Below are 22,676 nucleotides of genomic sequence, written 5' to 3' on the forward strand. Positions count from 1 at the left end.
CTGACAAAAGGAAAAGAGCATGCCTTTCAAGGAAGAGTTCACGGTCAGAACTGGAGTGGATTTAGAAATTGGGATGTTCTTGGTGACACAGAAAACTGTGAGGGGCCTTCCACAGAACTTGAGAGGTGGTGATAGCCAGTGCCTAGAATGGGCTAGGCTTTCTCCTCTCTGCCCTCAGCACTGACGTGCCTTTACCATGCCATTCTACAGATGAGGAAACGGAAGCACAGAGAGGTTACGTAGTGTCCAAGGTCACCCAGCTATGGGATGGTGGAAGCAGGATTTGATCCCGACAGTCTGGCTAGGAGATTGTGCTCTTGATGGTGACACTTTCTGTCTGAAGTAATAATGAAAAGGAGATAGTGCAGTTGTAGAGAACTTGCTTTTGAGAAATTATACTGTGGAGAGGGAAAGTGAATGTGCATTTAGGGGAAACACAGCATGGGCCGACGTGGGACATCTCTCTCTGCCTGGAGGAACGTGTATGCAGTGCCTCAGGGTTGGAGTGGGGCTCAGTGAGGCGTCCACGGGGGGCACACTGGGGTCTTTGCCGGTGAGGCTGCGACCCAGGGCCCTGCGATGCCCACCGAGCTGTGCGGGGCCCGCAGTCTGTCCACAGGCCGGGACACGCCCACACCTGCTGCCGTTTTGCCTGTGCAGAATCCCAGCACGCTGCAGAAGCTAAGTCAGGAGCCCGCAGGTCAAGGGAGCTGGGACCCCATACAGAACTCACAACAGTCACACACACACACACACACACACACCCCAACCTCTCCCAGAGCTGAGGCCGAACTCTGCTAAGGGCTTGTTCCCAGGACCCTGACCCCCAGGAGACCCAGTCCACTCCTCTGCTTTGCTGGGTGTTACCCACACCATGGCCCGGAGTGAGGGTCTTGTCCCTGCTTTGGGCTGGACCCGGTTGAGGCTGCTTCAACACAGAAGGCCTGGACACTGGCCCCACCTCTCTGGCTCTGTGGGAACAGTGAGTTGTATTCATGTTCACAAACATCCTTTAAAAGCACAAAGTGCCACCCTCGTGTGCTGGCGGCAGCCCCTCCAGCCTCTCTGCTGCCAACCTCGCCCTGTCCAGGCAGCTGCCTGGTGTGGAGGGCAGTCAAGGGGGGGATTCAGGGAGTAGAAGAGAGGGAGGGGGTTACCTGGGGTAGATGTGAGTGTGGCTAAACAGATCCATACCTCTGAAAGCCTGAGCCCTCCTCATGGAGACGTGGGATCTATTTGTCTTAAATAGACAAAAAAAAAAAAAAAAGTTAGGGCTAAATGGGCGCCTCTGTGGGTCCCCTCCTGGTGGAGGGGGCAGGGCAATAGAGGCTCCCAGGACTCTGGGCTCTCTCCCCAGGGAGCAGCTCTCAAGGCTCCTGTGGAAGCAGGAATGAACACAGGGATGGCTTATGGCAAATAAACATTAAAAAAAATTTTTTTTAAAGCGTGGCTTGGTTGGTTACGTGTCTGACTTCGACTCAGGTCGTGATCTTGTGGTTCTTGAGTTCGAGCCTTGCGTCAGGCTCTGTGCTGACAGCTCAGAGCCTGGAGCCTGTTTCAGATTCTGTCTCTCTACCCCCCTCCACTTGCCCTCTGCCTCTCTCTCTCTCTCTCTCTCCCCCCCCGCCAGAAATAAATAAACATTAAGAAATTTTTTTAATTAAAAACAATGGGTGGAAGGCAGTGAATATTCCAGAACACATGTTCTTGCAGACAGTTTCACAGAAATGCTCAGAGAGATACTGTGTTCATTTTCTATGACTGCTCTAACAAGATACTACAAAGTTGGTGGCTTAAAACAACACACATTTATTGTCTCACAGCTCCAGAGTTCAGAAGTCCAAAATCAGTGTCACTGGACTGAGTTCCCCGTGTTGGTTCAGCCACACTCCTGTGGAGGCTCTAGAGGGTGTGTCCTCACCTCGCATTTCCAGCCTCCAGTGCTCTGTTCCTGGCGCTCCTAGGCTCGTGGCGTCTTCCTCCAACTTCCAAGCCAGCAGTCTAGCATCTCGGGTCACAGTCACGTTTCCTTCTCCTGGACCAAATCTCCCTCCGCCTCTATCGTGTGACACCTGAGATGGCCTTCACAGCCCACCTGGGTAACCCAAGACGATCTTCCCATCTCTAGCCCCCGAGTTCAATCTGCAAAGCTGCTTGTGGCACGTGAGGGGACCTTCACAGATTCCGGGGGTTACGGCCTGATATCTTTGGGGCCTATTGTTCAGCTGACCACAGACACATTCACTCAAACACAGTATAAAGTGGCCACATAGACAGACCCAGACACACACACACACACACACACACACACACACACACACTCTCCTCACCTCCAAACCTCTTCCCACCAGCCTGCTCAAGCCAGGCTTGGGAAGCCACACAACTCTTCCCTTTCCCCCATGACAGCTTCCTTTCCGATAACATTGTGCCAGTCCCTCCCTCGTTCCCAGTGTCCCTTCCATCTAAGAAGCCCTTCCTCACTCCTGCCTTCAGAATTTAACCCACCTTGAGGCCTCCAAGCTGAAGGCCTAGTTCTGAGCCAGCCCCTTTCTTCACACCATCCACCCTACTCTGCAGGTACCTGCTCACAGCTGTGCCTCACTGCCACGCCCTATGGGTTCTCAGAGAACACCAACTGAAACAAGGATTAGAGGAAAATCAAAGGTCAGCACGCAGAACTCTTAAAGGGGGAGTGCGTCCAGTGCCCGAGTCTGGGAGCTTGGTGACTGGTGGACTGACATCTGGGCGCTGGCTGAGCTAGGCCACTCGGGTCTGGGGCATGGGTGGGGCTGGACAGCTCCCCTAGAACACGGCTCTAATCAACCTAGGGAGAGACAGATAACCTCTCTGATCCCCACACCTGCCCCTCAGTGCCAGTCCTAAGGGCCAGACTCCATGGACCAGCCAGAGGACTTCCAGTCCGGGTGAGTGCTGGCTTTCAGGGTGGTCACACGGGAAGCGGCTGGCCCCAGCCTGTGGGGGCCTCACCTCATTCTGCCCACTCCCTGGGGCTTCACACAGCTGATCCACAGCTTTCCCCCAGTACCTCCCAGGCTCAGGATTCTAGGGACTCTATTCGCACAGAAGGCACCCTTGGTGTCTGTTCCCCACCAGGGACTCAGACTCAGCCCCTGGTGCAAGGCGCCCAGCCTGGGCCACCAAAGGGTGCAGTGAGATGGGTGTGATGGGGAACTCAGGCACGCAGACTGGGCGGTGTGGGTGGTGAGTGTGGCTCTCCGCCCAGGCTCCCAAGGAAGGGAAGGGAAAGAAGGGAGGAAAGGGCAGAGCACAGGCCCTTGTAGGCACCCTCATCTTAGGCTTTTGAGCCGGCCTGGCCAGGTGTGTGGAAGAACACAGGAAGGAGGGTGCAGGGCGGGAAGGCGGTCCCCCAGCGCTTGGGTCAGCGGTGGCCAGCGCCTGCCCCCAGTGACCTCTGTCACAACCAGGGGCAGCGCCGCCGTCAGAGGCAAAGCCTTAGGACAGAGCACCGCCCGCCCCCACACTGCCCCCACCCCACCCCCCGCCCCCGACCGAGGTCCTGGGAGGGAAGAACTTCTCTCCCGGCTGGGTGCTACCAAACGTTGGCCCGGAGTCAGCTGGGGAGATGGGGGCTCATCTGAGCCTTTGCCCGTCGTGGGTGCCCCGACGCCCGGGCCGAGGCTGTGGGGGGCGGCGGGGCAAGGCCGGGGTCACCGTCGCCGCAGACGTGCTGACCCCTCCCGACCGCGCCCAGCGCGGAGTTCCGTGCCGCCACAGCCCGAGAGCTGCTCCAGCGCGCGCTGGAGAACCTGAGCCAGGAGCACCTGAAGCGCTTCCGCCACAAGCTGCGGGACGCGCCGCAGGATGGCCGCAGCATCCCGTGGGGGCGGCTGCAGGGCGCGGACGCGTTGAACCTCGTGGAGGAGCTGATCCAATTCTACGGGCCGGAGCCTGCGCTGGACGTGACCCGAAAGACTCTGAAGAGGGCTGACATCCGCGACGTGGCGGAGCAGCTCAAGGAGGACCGGCTGAAGCGTGAGCGCGGGGTGGAGGGTCGCCAGGGTCCCCGCGCCTCCGTTCGCTCCCGCCGGAGGCAGAGTCTGGGCCTCGGCCGCCATCCTTCCCGCTTCCCCAGAAAAGTCCCGGCGCGCCCCCCTCCCCCGCGCCCGAGAGCACGCCAGCCACACATCCAGGGGCCCCAGGGCTCGGGTCCGGGCGCTCTTGAGGGGTAGCCCCAACTCCCTACTGCGCCCCCCCCCCCCAGCCCCCTGCACATTCGGCAGGGCCTCACCACAGCTCTCCCTTCCAGGGCTCGGCCCCAGCTCCTCCTCGCTGCTCTCCGTGTCCGGTAGGTCTCTGTCGGCGGGAAGCACAAGACCCAAGCTGTCGGCGGGCGGGGGCGGGGGCGGGGGGAGACCCCCAGGTTTGCAGCACGAGGGTCCTTTACACCGCTCAGAGATTCCCGACAGCCGGTCCCGGGGGAGAGTTGTGTGGCAAGGCTGGCTGGGGGGAGGGCTGAGACCTGAGCCCAGGGGGTTGGGGCGGCGGGCGAGGGTCAGCTGACACGCCCCCCCCACCCCCCCACCCCCGCCAGAGTACAAGAAGAAGTACAGAGAGCACGTCCTGCAGCAGCATGCCAAGGTGAAGGAGAGGAACGCGCGCTCCGTGAAGATCAACAAGCGCTTCACCAAACTGCTCATCGCGCGCGAAGGCGCCGCGTCGGTGGACGGGGCGCTGGGGCCCGCGGACGAGCGGGAGACGCAGCGCGCGCGGCGCTCCGACACGCACACCTTCAACCGCCTGTTCGGCCGCGACGGAGAGGGCCAGCGGCCTCTGACGGTGCTGCTGCAGGGCCCGGCGGGCATCGGCAAGACCATGGCGGCCAAGAAAATCCTGTACGACTGGGCGGCGGGCAAGCTGTACCACGGCCAGGTGGACTTCGCCTTCTTCCTGCCCTGCCGCGAGCTGCTGGAGCGCCCGGGCACGTGCAGCCTGGCCGGCCTGATCCTCGACCAGTGCCCGGGCCGCAGCGCCCCCGTGCGGCTCCTGCTCGCCCGCGCCGAGCGCCTGCTCTTCATCCTGGACGGCGCGGACGAGCTGCCCCCGCCCGCGCCCGCCGACGCGGCGCCCTGCACCGACCCCTTCGAGGAGGCGGAGGGCGCGCGGGTGCTGAGCGGGCTGATGGGCAAGACGCTGCTGCCCGGGGCCCGCCTGCTGGTGACCGCCCGCGCCACGGCCCCCGGGAGGCTGCAGAGCCGCCTGTGCTCGCCGCAGTGCGCCGAGGTGTGCGGCTTCTCCGACAAAGACAAGAAGAAGTACTTCCACAAGTTCTTCCGGGAGGAGTGGCTGGCGGAGCAGGCCTACCGCTCGGTGAAGGAGAACGAGACGCTGTTCGCGCTGTGCTTCGTGCCCTTCGTGTGCTGGATCGTGTGCACGGTTCTGCGCCAGCAGCTCGACCTCGGCCAGGACCTGTCGCGCACCTCCAAGACCACCACGTCCGTGTACCTGTTCTTCGTCGCCAGCTTCCTGAGCTCGGCGCCCGCCGCCGACGGGCCCCAGGTGCAGGGCGAGCTGCGGAAGCTGTGCCGCCTGGCCCGCGAAGGCCTCCTCGGGCACAGGGCGCAGTTCGCGGAGAAGGACCTGGAAAGACTGCAACTTCGCGGCTCTAAAATCCAGAGGCTGTTTCTCAGCAAGAAAGAGCTGCCGGGCGTGCTGGAGACCGAGGTCACCTACCAGTTCATGGACCAGAGCTTCCAGGAATTCTTCGCCGCGCTGTCCTACCTGCTGGATGACAAGGGAGACCGGGCACCGGCTGACAGCGTCGGGGCGCTTCTGCGGGGCAACGCCGAGCTGCACGGCCACCTCGCGCTCACCACGCGCTTCCTCTTCGGGCTGCTGAACACAGAGCGGATGCGCGACGTCGAGCGCCACTTCGGCTGCGTGGTTTCAGAGCGCGTGAAGCAGGACGTCCTGCGGTGGGTGCAGGACCAGGGCCACCAGAGGGCGGCACCGGAGGGGACCCAAGAGACGGAAGCGCCGGAGGGCAGGGAGGAGCTGGAAGAGGACGAGGACGAGCTCAACTACGTGCTGGAGCTGCTGTACTGCCTGTACGAGACTCAGGAGGGCGCCTTTGTGAGCCAGGCCCTGCGTGGCCTCCCTGAGCTGGCGCTGGAGCGGGTGTGCTTAAGCCGCATGGATGTGGTGGTCCTGAGCTACTGCATAAGGTGCTGCCCGGAGGGGCAGGCCCTGCGGCTGGTTAGCTGTGGACTGGCCCCCGCACACGAGAAGAAAAAGAAGAAGAACCTGATGAAACGACTGCATGGCAGCCTGGGCGGAAGCTCGTGAGTCTACAGGGCAAGACTGTCCTGGGGGAGGGGGCGGGGCGGGGGCAGGGGGGCGCGTGTGCCAGTGCAGCCGAGTCTCCGTCTGAGCAGGGGAAGCCTGTCCCCCAGAGGAGAGCAGGACTTCAGGGCTGGTTACGCCCACCCCCTTGCAAGGCGGCTCCTTATGTCCATCTTCCCCCGCCTGTCCTGCCATGCCAACCCCCAGCCATCCACATCCATTCCTAGCATGGAATACACCACGCCGGCTGTGCCCTGAGCTTTTGCACCTGCTGTGCCGTGCACCCAGAACACTCTGTCTGCTGCCTATCCTCAATGCTTTCCCAGCCTCCCTCAGCTGGCCTGGGACCCCTTTGGCCCCAGAAGTGCCCCACTAACCACTGTATGCCATGACGTCTACCCTTCGCCAGATCCTGAGCTCCTTCAGGGCTAAGTCTTCTGTGTACTTAACTCCAACCCAGCACTTGACCCAGAGCTCAGCATCTGTTGAAATAATGAATGTCAGGATGCTGACGGGCCGGGGCTGGGGACACCCACTGCAGGCGCAATACAGACCCACATGGGATGTGGGTGACATGCCCCCCACTGGACTCAGGCAGACTGCTTCAGCGGGGAGCTGCATGGGGCCACAGATGAGTGGTTTCACTCTGGGTTTGGAGCAAAGAGGGTGGAGGGGTCCTGGCTCAGCTTGAGGTGGAGAGCGGAGGCAGCTCTGACACTCAGGGCCACAGGAAAGAGGTGGGGACTGGGAGGGGACGAGTGGGCTTCACCTTGCTGTCTCTCCTGGCAGCTCACGAGCCACCATGAAAAAAACCCAGGCCTCTCCACTGCGTTCGCTCTTTGAGGCCATGACTGACCAACACTGCGGTCTGAGCAGCCTGACGTGAGTGACCAGGCCCCCACGGCCCCCCTGGAGGGATGCAGAGCAGGGTACTCTGGGCAGGGGCAGAGGGGTAGCCCTGTCTGGACATGGCAGAGGGGACAGGCTGAGAGCCTGTGGCCTCTGGCGTCCTGTGCTGGGGCCAATGGGCTCTGCCCACGTAGCGCGGAGGAGCGAGGAGGCGGTGTGGCCCGGGGCTAGGAGGGAGGGTTTGGCCCCCGTTAGAGTGCGAAGCATGGTGCTGCTGAGTGTTCTGGGGGTGGGGAGGTAAAGAAGACCAGAATAAATTTTCCTTCCGAAGGAAGGCTACTAGTTGCTACTGGAAAGTGATGGGCAGTCCCTCTGGGCTCTTACAAGCAGTGGAGGGAGGTGTTGAGGGCACAGGCTCTGAAGTCCAGGCTGCCTGCCTCCGAGCCCTTGGGCGAGTCAGTCTGTCTGAACTCGTTTCCTCCTCTATGGAATGGAAGGTTCCGCCTCAGAGGGTTGGTATGAGAGTTAATGTAGCAGTGGGTGCACAACACTGAGTATGTGACCTTATCACCAAGTAAGCAGAAGGTAAGAGAAATTGTAGGAGCTAGTGCTGGTGGGGCACAGTGAGATGGGCACAGCCTATGGGCTCAGCCTATGGCCACGGTGACATGGTCACCTCGCTTGGTATGACGTTCCAGCAACCTGGAGATAAACATTGGGAGCCAAGAAGGTGATCAGCGCGTTTGGCCCATCAATGCTGCCACTAAACTGAACGCGTGGTGTTCATCACAGCAGTATTTATAATGGCAACAAAGGTGGAAACAACACCCAATTCCCCATCGTCAGGGACCAGCTGGATGAATAAACCATGGCCACCTTAACCCGATACTCAGCTACATGCAGTTAAACACGCTGACAGTAAGATCCGCATTGGCTCATCCAATAGCTGGTAGAGAATAGTGTCCTAAGGAAAAGTGGAGTGCAGTCCAGCATGCACAGGCACATGTGGCCAAGGCTCCCCAGGGACACGTGTGGTGGGTAACAAAGGACAGTGGAAACTTCCTGTCGAGCCAGCGCCTCTCCAGACAGAGCCTCAGCCGCCCAAGGAGCGGGCAGTTTGCAGAGGTGGGGACAGTAAAGCGGCCAAGGGGACTGAAGACAGACACGTGTGCTCTTGACCACAGGCTGTGCCGCTGCAAACTGTCTGACTCTGTCTGCCGAGACCTCTCTGAGGCCCTGCGGGCGGCCCCCGCCCTGACTGAGCTGGGCCTCCTGCAAAACGGGCTCAGTGAGGCCGGCCTGCGTGTGCTGAGTGAGGGCCTGGCCTGGCCCCAGTGCCGGGTGCGGAAGCTCAGGTGAGGACCTGGCCTGGTGGGGGGGGGGGGGGGGGGGGAGGGGGAGGGACACGGTACGGTAGGGGGGCGGTTGGCAGCAGCCTCTGAGGGTGGCCGTCCCCCCCAGGGTGCAGCAGCCCACCCTCCAGGAGGCGCTTCATTACCTCATCGGCGCGCTCAGCCAGAGCTCCGCGTTGACCTCCCTGGATCTAAGTGACTGCCAGCTGCCGGAACCCGTGGTGACCTACCTGTGTAGAGTTCTACAGCAGTCAGGATGCCGCCTACAGACCCTCAGGTAGACACAGGGGCGGAAAGGGGGATGGGGACTCGGCCTCTCAACGACTGGGCTGGGTGCCTGGGGACTTCCCCTAGACCCTGAAGAGTAACTCCTCCCGGGGCTCCCCGAGTGCCCACACTCAAACCCAGCCCCTGGAGACCCATGCTTCAAAAAGTCCTAGCCCCAGCCCTCGGCTTCAACCATTTTGCCAGACCAAATGTCCATCTGTCATCCGGGGCCCATGGCAAGTCTGGGCCAATGATCCCAACACCTTTTTACTCCCCCAAGGGCTCTGGCCCCCACCGCCTAACCTCTTTCCCCAACCTCTGACACCCCTGACTAACCACCTCTGTCACTGTGTGCCTTTGGCACAGCCCAGGCTGGCAGCCCCATCACTGCCCCCACACTGCTCTCCTGTCACTGTCCCCCCAGCCCTGACCTCAGCTTCCCCAACCGACTCCCACTTCTGTCCATACACATGGCCGCAGTCTGACCTCTGTGAAGCTGAGTGCGCAGTCGCTGCAGGAGCTGCGGGAGGTGAAGAAGGCAAAGCCGGGTCTGGTCATCACACACCCACTGCTGGAAAGTCACCCCTAAGCCTCCCACGGGATTCAACTGTGTCCTCTGAGGCCCTGAATGCCAGGGGGAGGACTCTGGTCAGCCCTGTGGAATAGATGTCCTCATCCCAAGGGCAGGAGGATGTTGCTGTCTGCTCCGGGCTGCCCTTTTGAGCCTGAGGGGCCCTGGGCAGGCAGGTGAGAGGCAAGGACACACATGGTCCCTTACCTGGTCGGGGACAGGTGTCCCAGGCCATGCCTCTCCCCCCATACCCTGGGCACAGGTTCTGTCTCTGTTCTCTACACCCAGGGAGCCCTCTTGCCCCAACCCCCCCACCAACTGCTCCACCCACCTACCTCTCCTGGGGCCCCCTAGCCATCACCCTGCAGATACCCCCGGCAACAATAATGCTGACAGCTCCCAGTCATCAAGTCTCTGCCACGTATTGGCCTTGACCTGGTGTGCTCAGTGCAGAGCGACTCCTTCACTGATCCCATCCCCATCTGCACTGTGGGCCTCACAGCCCCACAACTCTGCCCTTGGCCACAAGGGATCAAGCAGAGGCTGACCCCTGACCAAAGGCAGGCAGGTCACTATTCCTCCCCAGGAACTTGGGTCTTGGCATCGGAAGTGAAGCCATCCCCGAGGCTGTGTGGTGCCAGCCCAGTGGTGTCCGTTCACTGCCTAGGTCTTCAGAGATGGAGACCAGGGGAGGGGGGAGACCACAGCAGACTGGACTCCAGGTAGGAGCTGTGGTGGAAGGGGCGGCAAGCAGCCTGTCCCCACGTCCATGTGCTGATAATACATTCTCCTTTGGATTCTTTGGTGTTGATTTGTGTTGCATGCGGCCAAGCATCCTAACGGGTGCTCACCATCTTTCCTTTGGTCCCCAATCCATCTGTGTGGGGTGGGGTTGTGTTCCCCATTTCCCAGATGAGGAAACTGAGACTCAGGGCTACAGCCTACTACAGGGAGCTCTGAGGTGAGGCCTGTCTTTGATGGACAGGGGGAGAGGCAGACAGGCCCTGAATCTTCAGGTCTTCTCTGCTCAACACTGCCGGGCTTAGCCAGCTCCTGGGACCCCAGTCCAGGTGGGAAAGAAGCATGGGAGTCAGCCCCTTCACTTCTAGGGGAAATTTCCTTCCATAATCATAGCTCAAGTCCAGTCATTCATTCCACAAAACAGACAAAAATCCCTGCCTTCCTGAAACTGGCAGGAAGACAGATAGTAAACAGGTATAGACAGCCACCAACAAATGCTTGGAGGAAAGCAAAGCAGGGCAAAGTGGGAGGAGACCGTGGAGCCAAGGGTTTCCCGTTACAAGGGAGGGATCTCTTATGGACAGGACAGGACGGAAGTGAGGCATCAAGCCCTGAGGGTACCTCGAAGGAAAGTGTTCCCGGCAAAGGAACAGTACAAAAGCCATGAAGAGGAGTGTCTTGGCCAACTCAGGCTGCTGGAAGAGACCACAAACCGGGGGGCCTCCCAAACACAGACATTCATTTCTCCAGAGGCTGGCATGTCCAAGGCCAAGGTGCCAGTCAACCCAGTGTCTGGCAAGGACCCTCCTCCCGTCTGCAGAGCGCTCTCCTCTTGCTGTGTCCCCACAGGGTGGAAAGAGCGGGCTAGGTCTCAGGCCTTTGCCCGTAGGGGCTCTAATCCCACTCTTGACAGCTCTTGATCTAATAACCTCCCCAAGGCCCCACTTCCAAAATGGTCGCACTGGGAATTAGATTTCAATGGATGATCTGGGGGCACGCAAACATTCAGCCCATAACAGGGCACATGCTTGGACTGTTGCAGAGGCAGCAAGGAAGCCACAGTGGCAGCAGTGGCCTGGCAGAGGTGTGAGGGGGGCCGGTGGGGAGCAGGTGGTCAGGGATGCTAGCTGGCCTGCCCTCTGGGTGGGGGCGGGCACCGTTGCAGGCTTCTGAGCAGAAGGCACTCTCAGGGTGGCTGTGGCTGTGTTAACAAGGGCCATATAGGGCGGAGCATAAGTAGGGTGTGTGGACTGTCCATCCAAGAGGAGGGCTTGCTCTCAGAGGTGGCCGGGTGGCAGTGGGGGTGATGGAGCTGACAAGCCGTGGAAAGTGGAGAACAACAGGATTTGTGGACAGAAGTGGAGGGGGTGGACCACGGGGGCCTGAGCACCTGGACAGGTGGAGTCCCCATCGCCGACAGTGGGGGAGGCCACAGGAAGAGCAGACTTCCAGGCACACGTTGGCTCTGAGTATCTCCTGCTGGGCCCAGGGGTGGAGCACAGACATCTGGGTCAGGCGCGGGGCCAGAGAGGCTAGGAGACCGACCCGTGGCCTAGCCGCCTTAGAGGGCCCAGGCGGGGGATGCAGACTGGGGGTACGACGGGCGGGGCAGGGCATGAGGAAGAGCCGGAGCGAGCGAAGAGAAGGACTTCTGCAGGAGGAGGACCACCCGCGCCACTCCCCGGAAGGGGAGACCCGGGAGGGAGGAAGCCGCGGCCGGCGAGGGGCGAGCGCACACCAGAGGCCCCTGCCCCTCTCACAGCCGTCCCTCCACGCGTCCTTGAGGTCAGGGTTCAGACTGTGCGGGCCCGCGCGGCTTCCCCGGGAGGCCCGCCGGCGCGCCGGGGGCACCGGGTCCGCACACCGGCTGCTCCGCCCTGGGGCCCGGGGGCGGGGATCGCGGGGCCTTCCGGCCGAGACGGCGGCGCCCGCGACTTCTCCCTCCGGCCTGGAAGGGGCGGCGCCGAGCGAGCTGGGGCCAGGGGATACGCCGGCTGCGGTGTGGCCCAGAGACCCTCCTCCCCAGCCCGCTCCGCAGAGCTCGGGCCGCTTCCCCGCCCGGCGACGGCGCCCCTCCCCCAGGTCCGGAAGACTGAGGCCTCCGAGCTCCCCACTAACAGGTCTGGGCTTGTGGGGGCGCGGCTTGGAGAGAGCTGGCAGGGTTCGAATTGAAGTCTGAAGGTGGGAATCTGGGGACTCACTGGGTCTCTGGAGATCAGCATCAGGGGTTTGAGCGTCTCTCAGGGTTGGAGGTGTTTCCAGGGGTGGCTCAAAAGTAAGGGCTATGGAAAATCAGGGCTGAGTGCGGGTGGCCCACACCCCTCCCACCAGCTCTCGGAGGCATCCGCCAAGTTCCAGCGGGTGCCTGGGGGTTTACAGTCAGAAGAGGGAACAAGGCCGGCCAATTGTGGGGGCCCCTGACTCCCCCTTTTCCAGGCCAATCTGCTGAGCAAGGCTTTCCATGGAGGATGCCAGCGAGGACCCCACCGTATTCAGTGCCCATTCTCTGCCCGGTGACCCCCGGCTCTTGGCCACCGTGACCAACACATACTTGGGCACGCGTGTGTATCACGACACGCTGCATGTGAGCGGCGTGTACAATGGGGCTTGTGGGGACACACACCGGGCCATTCTGCCTAGTCCCCTCAACGTCCAGCTGGAGGCCCCTGCAGAGACCGGAAATCAGCTGACCAAGACCTTTGCCCTGGACACTAATACAGGTAGCCACCACTGTCCCGCTCCCCCACACCCAAGGTGAGTGCGGCAACCGACAGCAGTCCCATCCCAGCACCTTCTAACTCAGGATGCTGGCTCACAGAGAAGACGAGGGCTTCAGCCCTGCCGGCCTCCCGACCTGGCTGGCACTGGCGCGTGGGGCCGTCTGTGCAGCTGTAGCTTCCCAGATGGGGCAGCTGGGGCTCAGAGGGCGGATCCACCTTGCCGAGGGGCTGGTAGCTTGGTAACTGTCCTCGGGGGTCCTAAGTGGGGCGTGTGAGTTGCCCTGACCCCCTCTGCCCCTCCCCAGGCTCCTTTCTGCACACTCTAGAGGGCCCCAGCTTCCGGGCCTCCCAGCGCCTCTACGCCCACCGCACGCTGCCTCACGTCCTGGCTTTCAGTGTGTCCATCACCCGCATGGCCGGGGAGAGCCGGCCCATTACGGTGCTGCTGCAGTCGACCTTCTCCCCAGAAAGCCCGGACCTTCACCTGCATCTGGGTCCTGACTTCCAGGGAGCCCGGTGAGGAGGCCGTCAGGGCTGGCCAGGTAGACCGAGGAGGGAGCTGGTCCCTTAGACATGGCCGCACTCTTGCAGGTACCTTTGTGGCCACACACTCACCCCAGAGCAACCTGGGGGGCCGCAGCAGGAGGTACACATGCTATGGACACCAGTGCCCCCAGCCCTGACCCTCGGGGAAAGCGAAGAAGACCGGACCTGGGAGTTCCTGACCGTGGTGGGCGGCAGCCAGGCGGAGGCCCAAGCCTGCCTCACGGAGGCCCTGCAGCTGCAGGCGGGGGCCGCTCTGTACCCTGCCCACGCCCAGGCCTGGGCCCAGCTCTGGGCTGGCTGTGGCCTGGACGTGGTGGGGCCCCTACCTCTGCGCCAGGCCCTGCGTGGTGCCCTCTATTACCTGCTCAGTGCGCTGCCCCAGCCGGGGGCCCCAGGGTACGCCAGCCATGGCCTCAGCCCTGGGGGCCTGTCCAATGGGAGCCGAGAGGAATGCTACTGGGGCCATGTCTTCTGGGACCAGGTATGTACTGTTCTACCTCCCAACACACAGCATGCACAGGTGGGGCAGCACACGGGTGCGGGGGATCCCGTGGCTGCGGGCACAGGTGTGGCTGCTGTCTCTGCCCTACCTGGGATGGGGACTGTGACTGGAGAGGCACAGAGGCCAGGGCAGAAGGGGAGCCTTCCTGGAGGAGGTGGGACGTACAGGACTTTGGTGGAAAAGAGTGACTCGGGCAGAGGGACCAGAAGGTACAAACACCAGAGCTCAGAGGGTGTGTGCCATCTGGCCAGGGCAACAGGGGCTCTCACCACGGCAAGAGGAGCAGCTGCAGGGCGGGGGGCGGGGGGGGGGAGTTAGGGTTAGCCATGGAGACTTTAACTTGGGAGTGACACTGACAGAGGTGTAGTCTAGCTGCTGAGTGGAGCATGGGTAGAAGAGGGCGAGGCCTCAGACAGGAGTGGGAGCCAGGAGAGGCTGGGACTTGGCGGACGTTGGGCACGGGAGGGACCCAGGGTGCTAACCCCTCAGCAGCCAATGCTGTGGCCCACTCTGGTGAGGCTTAGAGAAGCTGAGTCGCTCACTAGGTCGGGCAGCTAGTGAGCCACAGAGCAGACTCCCGTCCAGGCTGCCCATGCCCAGGTTCTGGCCTGAGCTCTGGGGCAGACCCAGAGGCCTGCTGGGGAGGGGAAGTGCTGCGCCGGGCCCCGGGCCCGGGGAGCGTTCGGCCTGGAGACTGGGCCGTGGGATGGGCAGGTGTGGATGGCCCAGGATGGAGCCAGGGTGGGCAGCAGAGGAAGAAGCTGGAAGGAGACAGAGGGGCTGCTGGGGAGGCGGCATGGAGCAGTGCTGACTCTGGCCAGGGCAGAGTGTGGGCAGACGGGAGAGAGAAGGGAGCGAGAGCTCCTGAACCAGGGGCCCTTGGCTGTGCTCTTAGGATCTCTGGATGTTCCCAAATATCCTGATGTTCCACCCAGAGGCCGCCAGGGCCCTCCTGGAGTACCGCATCCGGACGCTGGGTGGGGCCCTAGACAATGCCCGGAGGCTGGGCTACCAGGTGAGGGGGACCTGGGTGCCCACGCTACAGGGCCCCCTGAAGGGCCTGATGTCCCCGCATCCCTCCTAGGCCTGCACCCCTCACCTCAGGTTCCTCTCTGGGTGGGGCTGGGTTTCCCAGATTCTTACACAGGCTCACGGCACCCCTCAGCCTGTGCCGTAGAGGCAGCAACAACAGCCTGGCCGGGGCTCACCTAGAGTCCCCTTACTGCCCTGGCCCAGGGTCAGCACAAAGGGAAACTGGGCAAAGCCACCTGGCCTATGATAGGGGCACACACTGGGCACTCAGAGCCTGCAGGCCCCCATGAGGGCACCCGGACAGTCAGTGACCCCCCGTTCTCCTTGGCTGAAGGCTGAGTATTGGCAATGGTGGACTACCCCTGTGCCCCCACGCCCAGAACAGTCAAGCCTGTTCCATCCCCCCAACTCCACAGGGAGCCAAGTTTGCCTGGGAGAGCGCGGGCTCTGGTCTGGAGGTGTGTCCGGAGGCCATTTATGGGACCCAGGAAATTCACATAAACGGAGCTGTGGTGTTGGCTTTCCAGCTTTACTACCACGCCACCCAGGTGAGGCGTCAGCACGTATGACCAGCCCCCCGACGTGGCCATGACTTCCTGCCTGGAGCCGGGCCTTCACTGCTGGGCACTCAGAAGGGTGGGCACTGACAAGACATGCAGGGACCAGTGAGGACCGCAGTCGTGGATGGCGTGGTCTCTGTCCCACCCTCTCCCGCTCTCCCAGGACTTGCAGCTCTTCCGAGAGGCCGGTGGCTGGGACGTTGTCAGGGCTGTGGCTGAGTTTTGGTGTAGCCGTGTGGAGTGGAGCCCTGAGGAGGAGAAGTACCACCTGAAGGGTGAGGACACGGTGGGGGGGGGGGGGACGGTCACGGGGAGGGGTTGCTTATGGGGGAGGGGAGGCGTGGATGTCCACGGCAGGGAGAGTGGGTGGCCACAGACCGGTGGGCCAGGGGGATGCTCTTTAGTTCAGCGTGTGATCTCCGGCGGCCGATGGTGCCAACCGCACCCTGGCCACCGGCATCGGGGGCAGATCCCCGAGACCCTGCGCTGAGCACCTCCTTGCACTCGTGTGCCCAGGAGTCATGCCCCCCGACGAGTACCATCCGGGGGTCGACAACTCGGCGTACACCAACGTCCTGGTCCAGAACAGGTCAGACCCAAGACCCCTGCCCAAGTTCCACGTGCAGGGAGCCAGCCTGGAGGGCTAAGGCTAGAGCCCCCCCTTCCTACGTCTACCCCTAGCCTGCGCTTTGCGGCTGCCCTGGCCCAGGACCTGGCTCAGCCTGTCCCCAGTGAATGGCTGGCGGTGGCCGATAAGATCAAGGTGCCCTTCGACCCAAGGCGGAACTTCCACCCTGAGTTTGACGGGTACCAGCCTGGTGAGTGTACTTGGAGCTGCCTTGGGGCCCCTTCCCCACCCCCTCCACAGGACTGGATGCCCCCAACCTGACTGAGCAGCCCCCACCAGCTCGTCTCCCCGTGAGCAGCACCTGTCCCTCCACAGGAGAAGAGGTGAAGCAGGCAGATGTCGTGCTCCTGGGATACCCCATCCCTTTCCACTTGAGTCCTCATACCCGCAGGAAAAACCTAGAGATTTATGAGGCCGTGACGTCCCCAAAGGGCCCTGCCATGACCTGGGTAAGGAGACTGCAGGGTGTGGGGGAGGGGCGGTCCTCACTAGCTTCTGTCTTCCCTCCCCACACAGTGGGCTTCAACCCAGTGTGTTCTCTGACCTCTGACCTCTGGCCCCAGAGCATGTTTGCAGTGGGCTGGATGGAGCTGAAGGAGCCACGGCGGGCGCAGGACCTCCTGGAGAGGAGCTTTGCCAACATCACGGAGCCCTTCAAGGTCAATTCACAAGCTGACCCCACTTGCCTCCCACCCGGGCCCCTTGGCGGTAGGAGTGGGAGCCCAGCCTTGGGACGGGGGAGTCACCGCAGGGTCAAGACCCTTCTGGAACAGGGGCAGCAGCCTCGTGGCGCCCATGTCCTGGGAGTCAGTGCACTAACTGCCTTCCACGGGCAGGTGTGGACAGAGAATGCAGATGGGTCCGGCGCTGTGAACTTCCTGACGGGCATGGGGGGCTTCCTGCAGGCAGCACTGTTCGGATTCGCGGGGTTCAGGTGAGTGCGGCTCTGACAGGACATTCGCAAGCCCCCTACCTTCCCGCTCCTCATGAAACTCTTCCCTCCCCCCAGGATCACAGGGGCTGGCATGACCTTCGACCCCATGTGTCTGGCAGAGGTCTCTGGGGTACGCATCTACGGCATCTCTTACCAAGGGAACAAGCTTGACTTCTCCTTCTCCGAGGACTCAGTGACGATCGAGGTTAAAACCCGGGCAGGGCCCTGGGCCCCCCTGCTGGAGGCTGAGCTGTGGCCATCACACACTCGACTCCCCCTGCTCCCAGGTAGGCCGCCACCCCCAGACTCACCCAAGGGTGCAGAGCACGTCACCTCCCCAGGGTAACCCCCCATTCAAAATGCCCTCCTCCCCCTGCAGGGTACAGAGTCTCCTTTCCCTCCTCAGCTGGACGGATACAGAGGTCACTCTCGTAGGAAGCAGAGGCAGCAAGTTGTTCTCCAAGAGTTTCCTAGGAGAATTTTTGGAAGACGTTAGACACCTGCCCCAGAACCCACAGGACCCCCTGTGGGACACCATTGGGTCCCCCAACCCCCACCAGTTCCCTTGCCCTGGCGCTGTCTTGGCCACTGCACCTGACTGATCAGGGCTTCAGGGATGTCTCGGGTCCTCCCATCTGCCCGCTCCCTCTGTGGGCGCCCCCAGCTGGCTGCACCCTCATCAACACCCTCCTGGTCGGCTGAGTCCCTCCCTCCCGCCCATTCTCCAACCAGCAGTCAGGCTCACAGGCTCCAGGGAAGGTCTGAATTCGTTGGCCCAAAGTTTAAGAAGGTCTGCCTCCAGCCTGAGCCCCTCCCCCAATGGCCTCCTCAGCCACATCTGTGCCTGCCTTTGTGGCTGACGCCTGCCGCACCTGTCCCTTCCCCAGGACGCCTCAGGGTGGGTTGGGGCGTGGCTTCCTCTCTGCCGAGGAGGCAGAGACAGATGCAGGCCTCAGTGTGCGGGATGGCAGGGGTGGGGCATGAGGCAGAATTGCTCAGTCCCCTGCAGAATCCCTCAGGATTCTCATTTGCAGACCAAAAAGGAACCTGGTGTGTCGGACAGATGGGGTCGGGCACGGTGGGGCCGAGGGGCTCTCGGGCTGTCGTGGACCCTCCGCATCCTCAGCCCTTGGCTGCTCCGGCCCCTGGGCCACTTCGGTCAGGTTGGATGGTCTCCATCACGGGCCTTTCCTCAGCCAAGAAGAGAGGGGGATGGGCTGCAGAGCGAGACCTTACATCTTCCCTCTGACCAGCCAGAACTGGGGCCAAGTGTGCACGGCTTCAAGGCCACAGGCCTGGGCCCATCTGTGCTGACGGGCTGCCCGTGGCCCGAGGCTCTGTTCAGCCTCTCCCCCTGGGGCCTCAGCCCCCCAGCTGGCACTCCCACGTTGGGTCCTTGGGAATTTCTCAAGAGTGAGATGAGATCTGCCACCACAGTCTTGGTGAGAGCCCGAGGAATTAAAGTTGCGTGCTGAGAAAAGTTTGCCCTCAGAAGCTGGTACGCTCCTTCCTTCTGGAAGCAAGGGCTGCATGATGGATGGGTCGGATCGAGAGGCGCAGGGACCTGCTCACTTAGAGCAAGCAGTTGGGCCAGCCACTTCCCTTCACTCTCACTTCGCTCTGGCCAACCCCTGTGCGCTCTCTGTTCTCGGTGGAGAGTTAGTGCAGGTTCTCCAAGAAGCAGACACCGGGCAGACAAGCTGTGAGGGACAGAGCCACGTGAGGGAGCGGGGGGGAAGGCAGGTGGCCAGAGGCGTCGGGGATCCCGAGGCTCATCTCTGGGTTAGTGCAGGGAGCAGCACGTGGGAAGAAGCGTGGCCTCCAAGCTGTGGAGCTGCACGCACGGCAGTGCTGATTCCCAAGGGTACGTGACCTCAGAGAACAGAGCCAACACCTTGGTGGGGCTCGCTTGGCTGCCCACAGGCTCTCCCTCAACTGCTGGCTGTGTGGCAAAGGCCAGAGTGGATCTGCTGATGTCGGGTGGCTGGGGACTGGCCCAGCAGAGCAGATGCTTATCTTTGCGGCCCTGGAGCCAGATGTGGGCGCAGACATCAGGTGGGGCGGTAGGTGGCCCTGTGTGTATAAGCCATGTATGTATGCAGTCCCCTGTACACATAGTGAGGTGACCCTCTGAGGGGGCCGTGGTAGGGTGACAGTACCCATGTGCTGGCATGGCTGGTCAAGGCTGGCCGGGGCAGCCAACTGCCTAAACTTGGTCAGGGTTCCTCAGCCTCGCCAGGAGACGAGTCCCCTGTACACATAGTGAGGTGACCCTCCGAGGGGGCCGTGGTAGGGTGACAGTACCCATGTGCTGGCATGGCTGGTCAAGGGTCCGGTGGCAGCCAACTGCCTAAACTTGGTCAGGGTCCCTCAGCCTCGCCAGGAGACAGTCTGGGGATAGGGAGGGCTGCTGGTGACCTTCCCCCATGACCAAAGGGGGCAGCAGACCATCCCATGCTTAGGGACGTCAACCTGGCCACATGCAAGCTGATGCCCACTCCCAACCTGTGCACCCAGCACAGGTCACTCCCTTCTTGGGCCAAACCTGGTACTCAGGGTCGGCACGCTCTCTCCATCCTGGTCCAATCACTGGCACACTGCCCTTGTCCTTGGCACAACCTGGGACCGGCACCCAGCAGGGGCCAGGCCCCAGGCTGCTCACACCCCTACTGCAGGGGCCGGCTCAGAGCAGCACATGCTCCGGCTTACAGCTGGGCTACTGTTGGCATGCCACCAGGACACCATCCCTACGGGCACACTGTGGAGACAGCTAGGTAAGTCGTCGGCTGTCACGGGAGAAGAGGGGACTCTGAGGCTCCAAGTACAGCAGCTAGACAGACCCCTACCCCCAACCCAGGCAGATGGGTAGGCAAAGGGGGTTCCCTGGGTGGGGAAGGAACCCTGGGTGGGGTGCTCAAAACCCTGAGCCGCCCGGCAGTTAAGGCCCCTGCAATTAGCCTGCCCTGTCATTGGACCGGCCACAGTGAGGCCTAAGGGACTTCATCCCCAGCCACACAGGGTGTGTGCATGTGCTTAGCAACCTCCTCTTGCCAGGCTCTGCTGGTTTCCGGGAAGGGGGGAACACCAAGGATGCCCAGAAAGTGTCCTCACTCCTAGTTTCCTCCCTTCATGCAAGTGTGTGTCTGTGTGATAAGTGTGTGCATGGGTGACAAGGACATGCCTGTGTGCTCGTGTGTCTTTGTGTCCAGCCCCACTGACCCAGGAGGGAGGAAACCCACCGTGGGGACTAAGCTTTCTCAGAGTGCGAGGAGTGCAGGGGCCACAGGGACAGACAGAGTGACTCCCCCCAACCCACTGACAGAAACATGCAGGGCGAGGACCCAAGATGTCCTCCCAGGGACTCCCACTTAACACACGTGCACACACATGGGTAAGGGCACACGTGTTCTGGAAGGGGGGCTGCTAAACCACAGTGCCCGGCAGGGCAGCAGGATCAAAAGCCTGAGTTCCCAAACTTCATTCTAAAATACTCTGGGGCCTCCACCCCAGAAGCCACAAGCCACCCAGTGCCTGAGTGAAGGGGACAGTTGGGGCCCAGCAGACAGAACAGGTCACCCTGCCATCGTGCTGGGGTCAGTCCAGGGCGGAGGGTGGCTTGGGTGGTCCCTGGGGTAGCTCCCCTCAGGAAGAAACCCTCTCTCTCCCCTGCAAGAAACCCAGGAGGCACTGTCCAGAACCAGACGCTTTAATTGTGAAATCCAGGCTGAGTCTGGTGAGTGGGGCAGGAGGTTCTGGCCTGGGGGCAAGGAGTCAGGGGGGCGGGGACCACTGGGGTTAGAGTGAGGCCACTGGGGTCCAAATGAGGGCTCTTCAGGGTCAGCATTAGGTGCCCAGGCTGGGGTGGGAGGAGTGGGCATCAGGCCCTGTGGCGGAGTCAGGTTTCCAGGGGGTCAGGGTGGAGCCCCTGGGGCAGCCCCTGGGGGGGTGGTCCTGGCGTCAGGATCCGTGGGTCAGCAGGAAGACAAGGCCCAGCCTGTCAGTCATAGTCCGAGTCGTCGAACTTGGTGCTAAAGAAGGCAGCAGAGTCCTTGGCCAGCCGGGACAGGTGCAGGGCACCGGTCACCACCAGCGCCAGGAGCAGGAGAGGCGGTACCAACGCCCACATCGTGGCCAGGATGTTGTAGCACTTGGCCTTGGAGCCAAAACGCCGGGCTGCCTCCAGGTCTCCAGCCACCTTCTGGTCTCGGGCCTGTGGATCAGTGAGTGGCAGGGCCGGGTCTCTACACGCTCTGGGGGCCCTGCCTCCTGCCCCTCCCACTGCAGCTGTGGACCCAGAAGCCATCCCAGGCCCGCTGGGGCTCCAAGGACCCTCTGTGGGTGGGGAGTCCCTGGACGCCGAGAACCCCCCCCCCCCAGCGAAGCCGGAGGGGGGGGGGGTTAGGGGCTTTGCTTACAGGAGCCCTCAGCATGGGGAAAGTACTGATGAAAGAGAAGCCCTTGGGAAGCCCCCACCCACTCTGTGTTCTTTTGGGTGGACTAGACCCTCCCCCCCCCCCCCCCCCCCCCCCGCAGGACAGACTCTTACTGAGGGACCTCAAAGGAGAAGCCCTCACGAGGTGGAGAGCTTGTCCAGCGCCTCGCTCATGGAGTGGCCCTTTGACAAGCGGCTCCCCCTCCGCCAACCCCCTCCCCCCACGAGCCCCTCATGCCCTCCGGAGAGCGCCCCCCCAGCCCCACCCCTCCCCGCCAGCCCACCTTGATGGAGTAGGCCAGCGCCAGGAAGCCGAGGCAGCACAGGTTCAGGTAGAGGGTGCTGAACACCGACCAGATCAGGTGGTCTCGAGGTGGGGGTCGCGGCGCCCCCACAGTGAGGGCCGTGTGGGCGGCGCCGTCCTTGCGGGGCGTCGGGGCCCGGGGGTCCTCGCGGGGGTACGACGTGTCCATGGGTTCCAGCGCCGTCTCCTCCTCGCTCGGGCTCCCGCTTCGAGGGTGGGCGCCCAGGGCCGCTTATAGCCCCGCCGCCACCCTCCCGCGGCCCGGCGCGGCGCCGCCCGCTAAATATAACGACAAATTACAGCCCGGCGCAGCCGGGAGCGCGGCCCCGCCCCCCCCCCCCCCCCCCGCGCGAGCCCCGTCCCCCCGCCCCCGGGAGCCCCCTGGGGCTACGGAAAGGAAGGGGCGAGCGCCCGCTGCAGACCGCCCCCCCCACCCCGCCCCTCGGAGCTGCTGCCACCTCGGGGCTGTGGGTGGGCGCGATGCCGCCTCAGCTGCAGAGCCGGGCTGGAGACCCCCCGGGCTTGGACTCTATCCCCAGAACCCAGAGCTCAGGCGCTGCCCTGTCACCTCGGGCCGCCAGTGTCCAGCGGCGCGGGGGAGGGGGGGGGGGATACAGAAGTCGCTGCCCATGTACCCGCGGGAGGAGACGAGCCACAGGGGGACGCAAGAGGGGCTGTGCCATGCTAGGGGGTCAGGCATGCAGGAGGCCCCAGCACCGGCCGTATGGTTGCGTCACGTGCCACAGTGAACCCTCTCCCCTGGTGGGCACGCAGCTGCTCCTCAGCCTCCTCTGCTGGTGTCCTCATGAGTCCTCAGAAGTTTGGAGGACTGTTTTGCTCTCCCTCTGGAGGGTCCAGCAGCCCCCCGAATGCCATCTGTGTACCAATGACCTGCATTTTCATCACAGGACCAGACT

At 62.6% G+C, this 22,676-nt stretch overlaps 3 protein-coding genes across 5 annotated transcripts; 2 read left to right on the top strand and 1 right to left on the bottom strand.

Annotated features, from left to right (window-relative positions):
- Nucleotides 1–2,895: 2,895 nt before the first annotated feature.
- On the top strand, nt 2,896–10,131 carry NLRP6 (NLR family pyrin domain containing 6). Its single transcript, XM_030333183.2, has 8 exons — nt 2,896–2,924; nt 3,734–4,014; nt 4,289–4,327; nt 4,574–6,320; nt 7,111–7,203; nt 8,355–8,525; nt 8,632–8,799; nt 9,270–10,131. Exons 1-8 carry the CDS (start codon nt 2,896–2,898, stop codon nt 9,376–9,378), a joined length of 2,637 nt encoding a protein of 878 aa, XP_030189043.1. The 3' UTR covers nt 9,379–10,131.
- Nucleotides 10,132–11,743: 1,612 nt separating this feature from the next.
- On the top strand, nt 11,744–18,506 carry PGGHG (protein-glucosylgalactosylhydroxylysine glucosidase). Of its 3 annotated transcripts, none has more exons than XM_030332916.1 (14): nt 11,744–11,886; nt 12,538–12,821; nt 13,127–13,337; nt 13,413–13,848; nt 14,765–14,884; nt 15,318–15,449; nt 15,625–15,736; nt 15,978–16,050; nt 16,143–16,279; nt 16,405–16,538; nt 16,653–16,748; nt 16,926–17,023; nt 17,099–17,310; nt 17,403–18,506. In XM_030332916.1, the coding sequence occupies exons 2-14, from the start codon at nt 12,563–12,565 to the stop codon at nt 17,456–17,458; spliced, it is 2,076 nt and encodes a 691-aa protein (XP_030188776.1). In that variant the 5' UTR covers nt 11,744–11,886; nt 12,538–12,562; the 3' UTR covers nt 17,459–18,506. The 3 variants fall into 3 exon arrangements, with proteins under 3 accessions (XP_030188776.1, XP_030188775.1, XP_030188777.1); XM_030332915.1 differs by lacking the exon at nt 11,744–11,886 and adding an exon at nt 12,007–12,221; XM_030332917.1 differs by lacking the exons at nt 11,744–11,886; nt 13,127–13,337 and adding an exon at nt 12,007–12,221 and having other exon boundaries at nt 12,538–12,855.
- Nucleotides 18,507–20,718: 2,212 nt separating this feature from the next.
- Nucleotides 20,719–22,022, bottom strand: IFITM5 (interferon induced transmembrane protein 5). Its single transcript, XM_030332123.1, has 2 exons — nt 21,740–22,022; nt 20,719–21,233 (listed from the first exon to the last, which is right to left on the bottom strand). The coding sequence occupies exons 1-2, from the start codon at nt 21,926–21,928 to the stop codon at nt 21,021–21,023; spliced, it is 402 nt and encodes a 133-aa protein (XP_030187983.1). The 5' UTR covers nt 21,929–22,022; the 3' UTR covers nt 20,719–21,020.
- Between the last annotated feature and the right edge of the window lie 654 nt (nt 22,023–22,676).

The sequence above is a fragment of the Lynx canadensis genome, chromosome D1 (genome assembly GCF_007474595.2).
Source record: "Lynx canadensis isolate LIC74 chromosome D1, mLynCan4.pri.v2, whole genome shotgun sequence".
Taxonomy (NCBI): Eukaryota; Metazoa; Chordata; class Mammalia; order Carnivora; family Felidae; genus Lynx; species Lynx canadensis.

Bases quoted from the DNA above. Each gene is read 5' to 3' on its own strand.
- NLRP6 (XM_030333183.2), top strand. From the start codon at position 2,896: ATGGACCAGCCAGAGGACTTCCAGTCCGG. The intron at 4,015-4,288 runs GTGAGCGCGGGG...TCTCCCTTCCAG, and splicing joins CAAGGAGGACCGGCTGAAGC to GGCTCGGCCCCAGCTCCTCC. The intron at 8,526-8,631 runs GTGAGGACCTGG...CGTCCCCCCCAG, and splicing joins TGCCGGGTGCGGAAGCTCAG to GGTGCAGCAGCCCACCCTCC.
- PGGHG (XM_030332916.1), top strand. From the start codon at position 12,563: ATGGAGGATGCCAGCGAGGACCCCACCGTATTCAGTGCCCATTCTCTG. The intron at 15,737-15,977 runs GTGAGGACACGG...TCGTGTGCCCAG, and splicing joins GGAGAAGTACCACCTGAAGG to GAGTCATGCCCCCCGACGAG. The intron at 16,749-16,925 runs GTCAATTCACAA...TTCCACGGGCAG, and splicing joins ACATCACGGAGCCCTTCAAG to GTGTGGACAGAGAATGCAGA.
- IFITM5 (XM_030332123.1), bottom strand. From the start codon at position 21,928: ATGGACACGTCGTACCCCCGCGAGGACCCCCGGGCCCCGACGCCCCGC. The intron at 21,234-21,739 runs GTGGGCTGGCGG...ACTGATCCACAG, and splicing joins CGCTGGCCTACTCCATCAAG to GCCCGAGACCAGAAGGTGGC.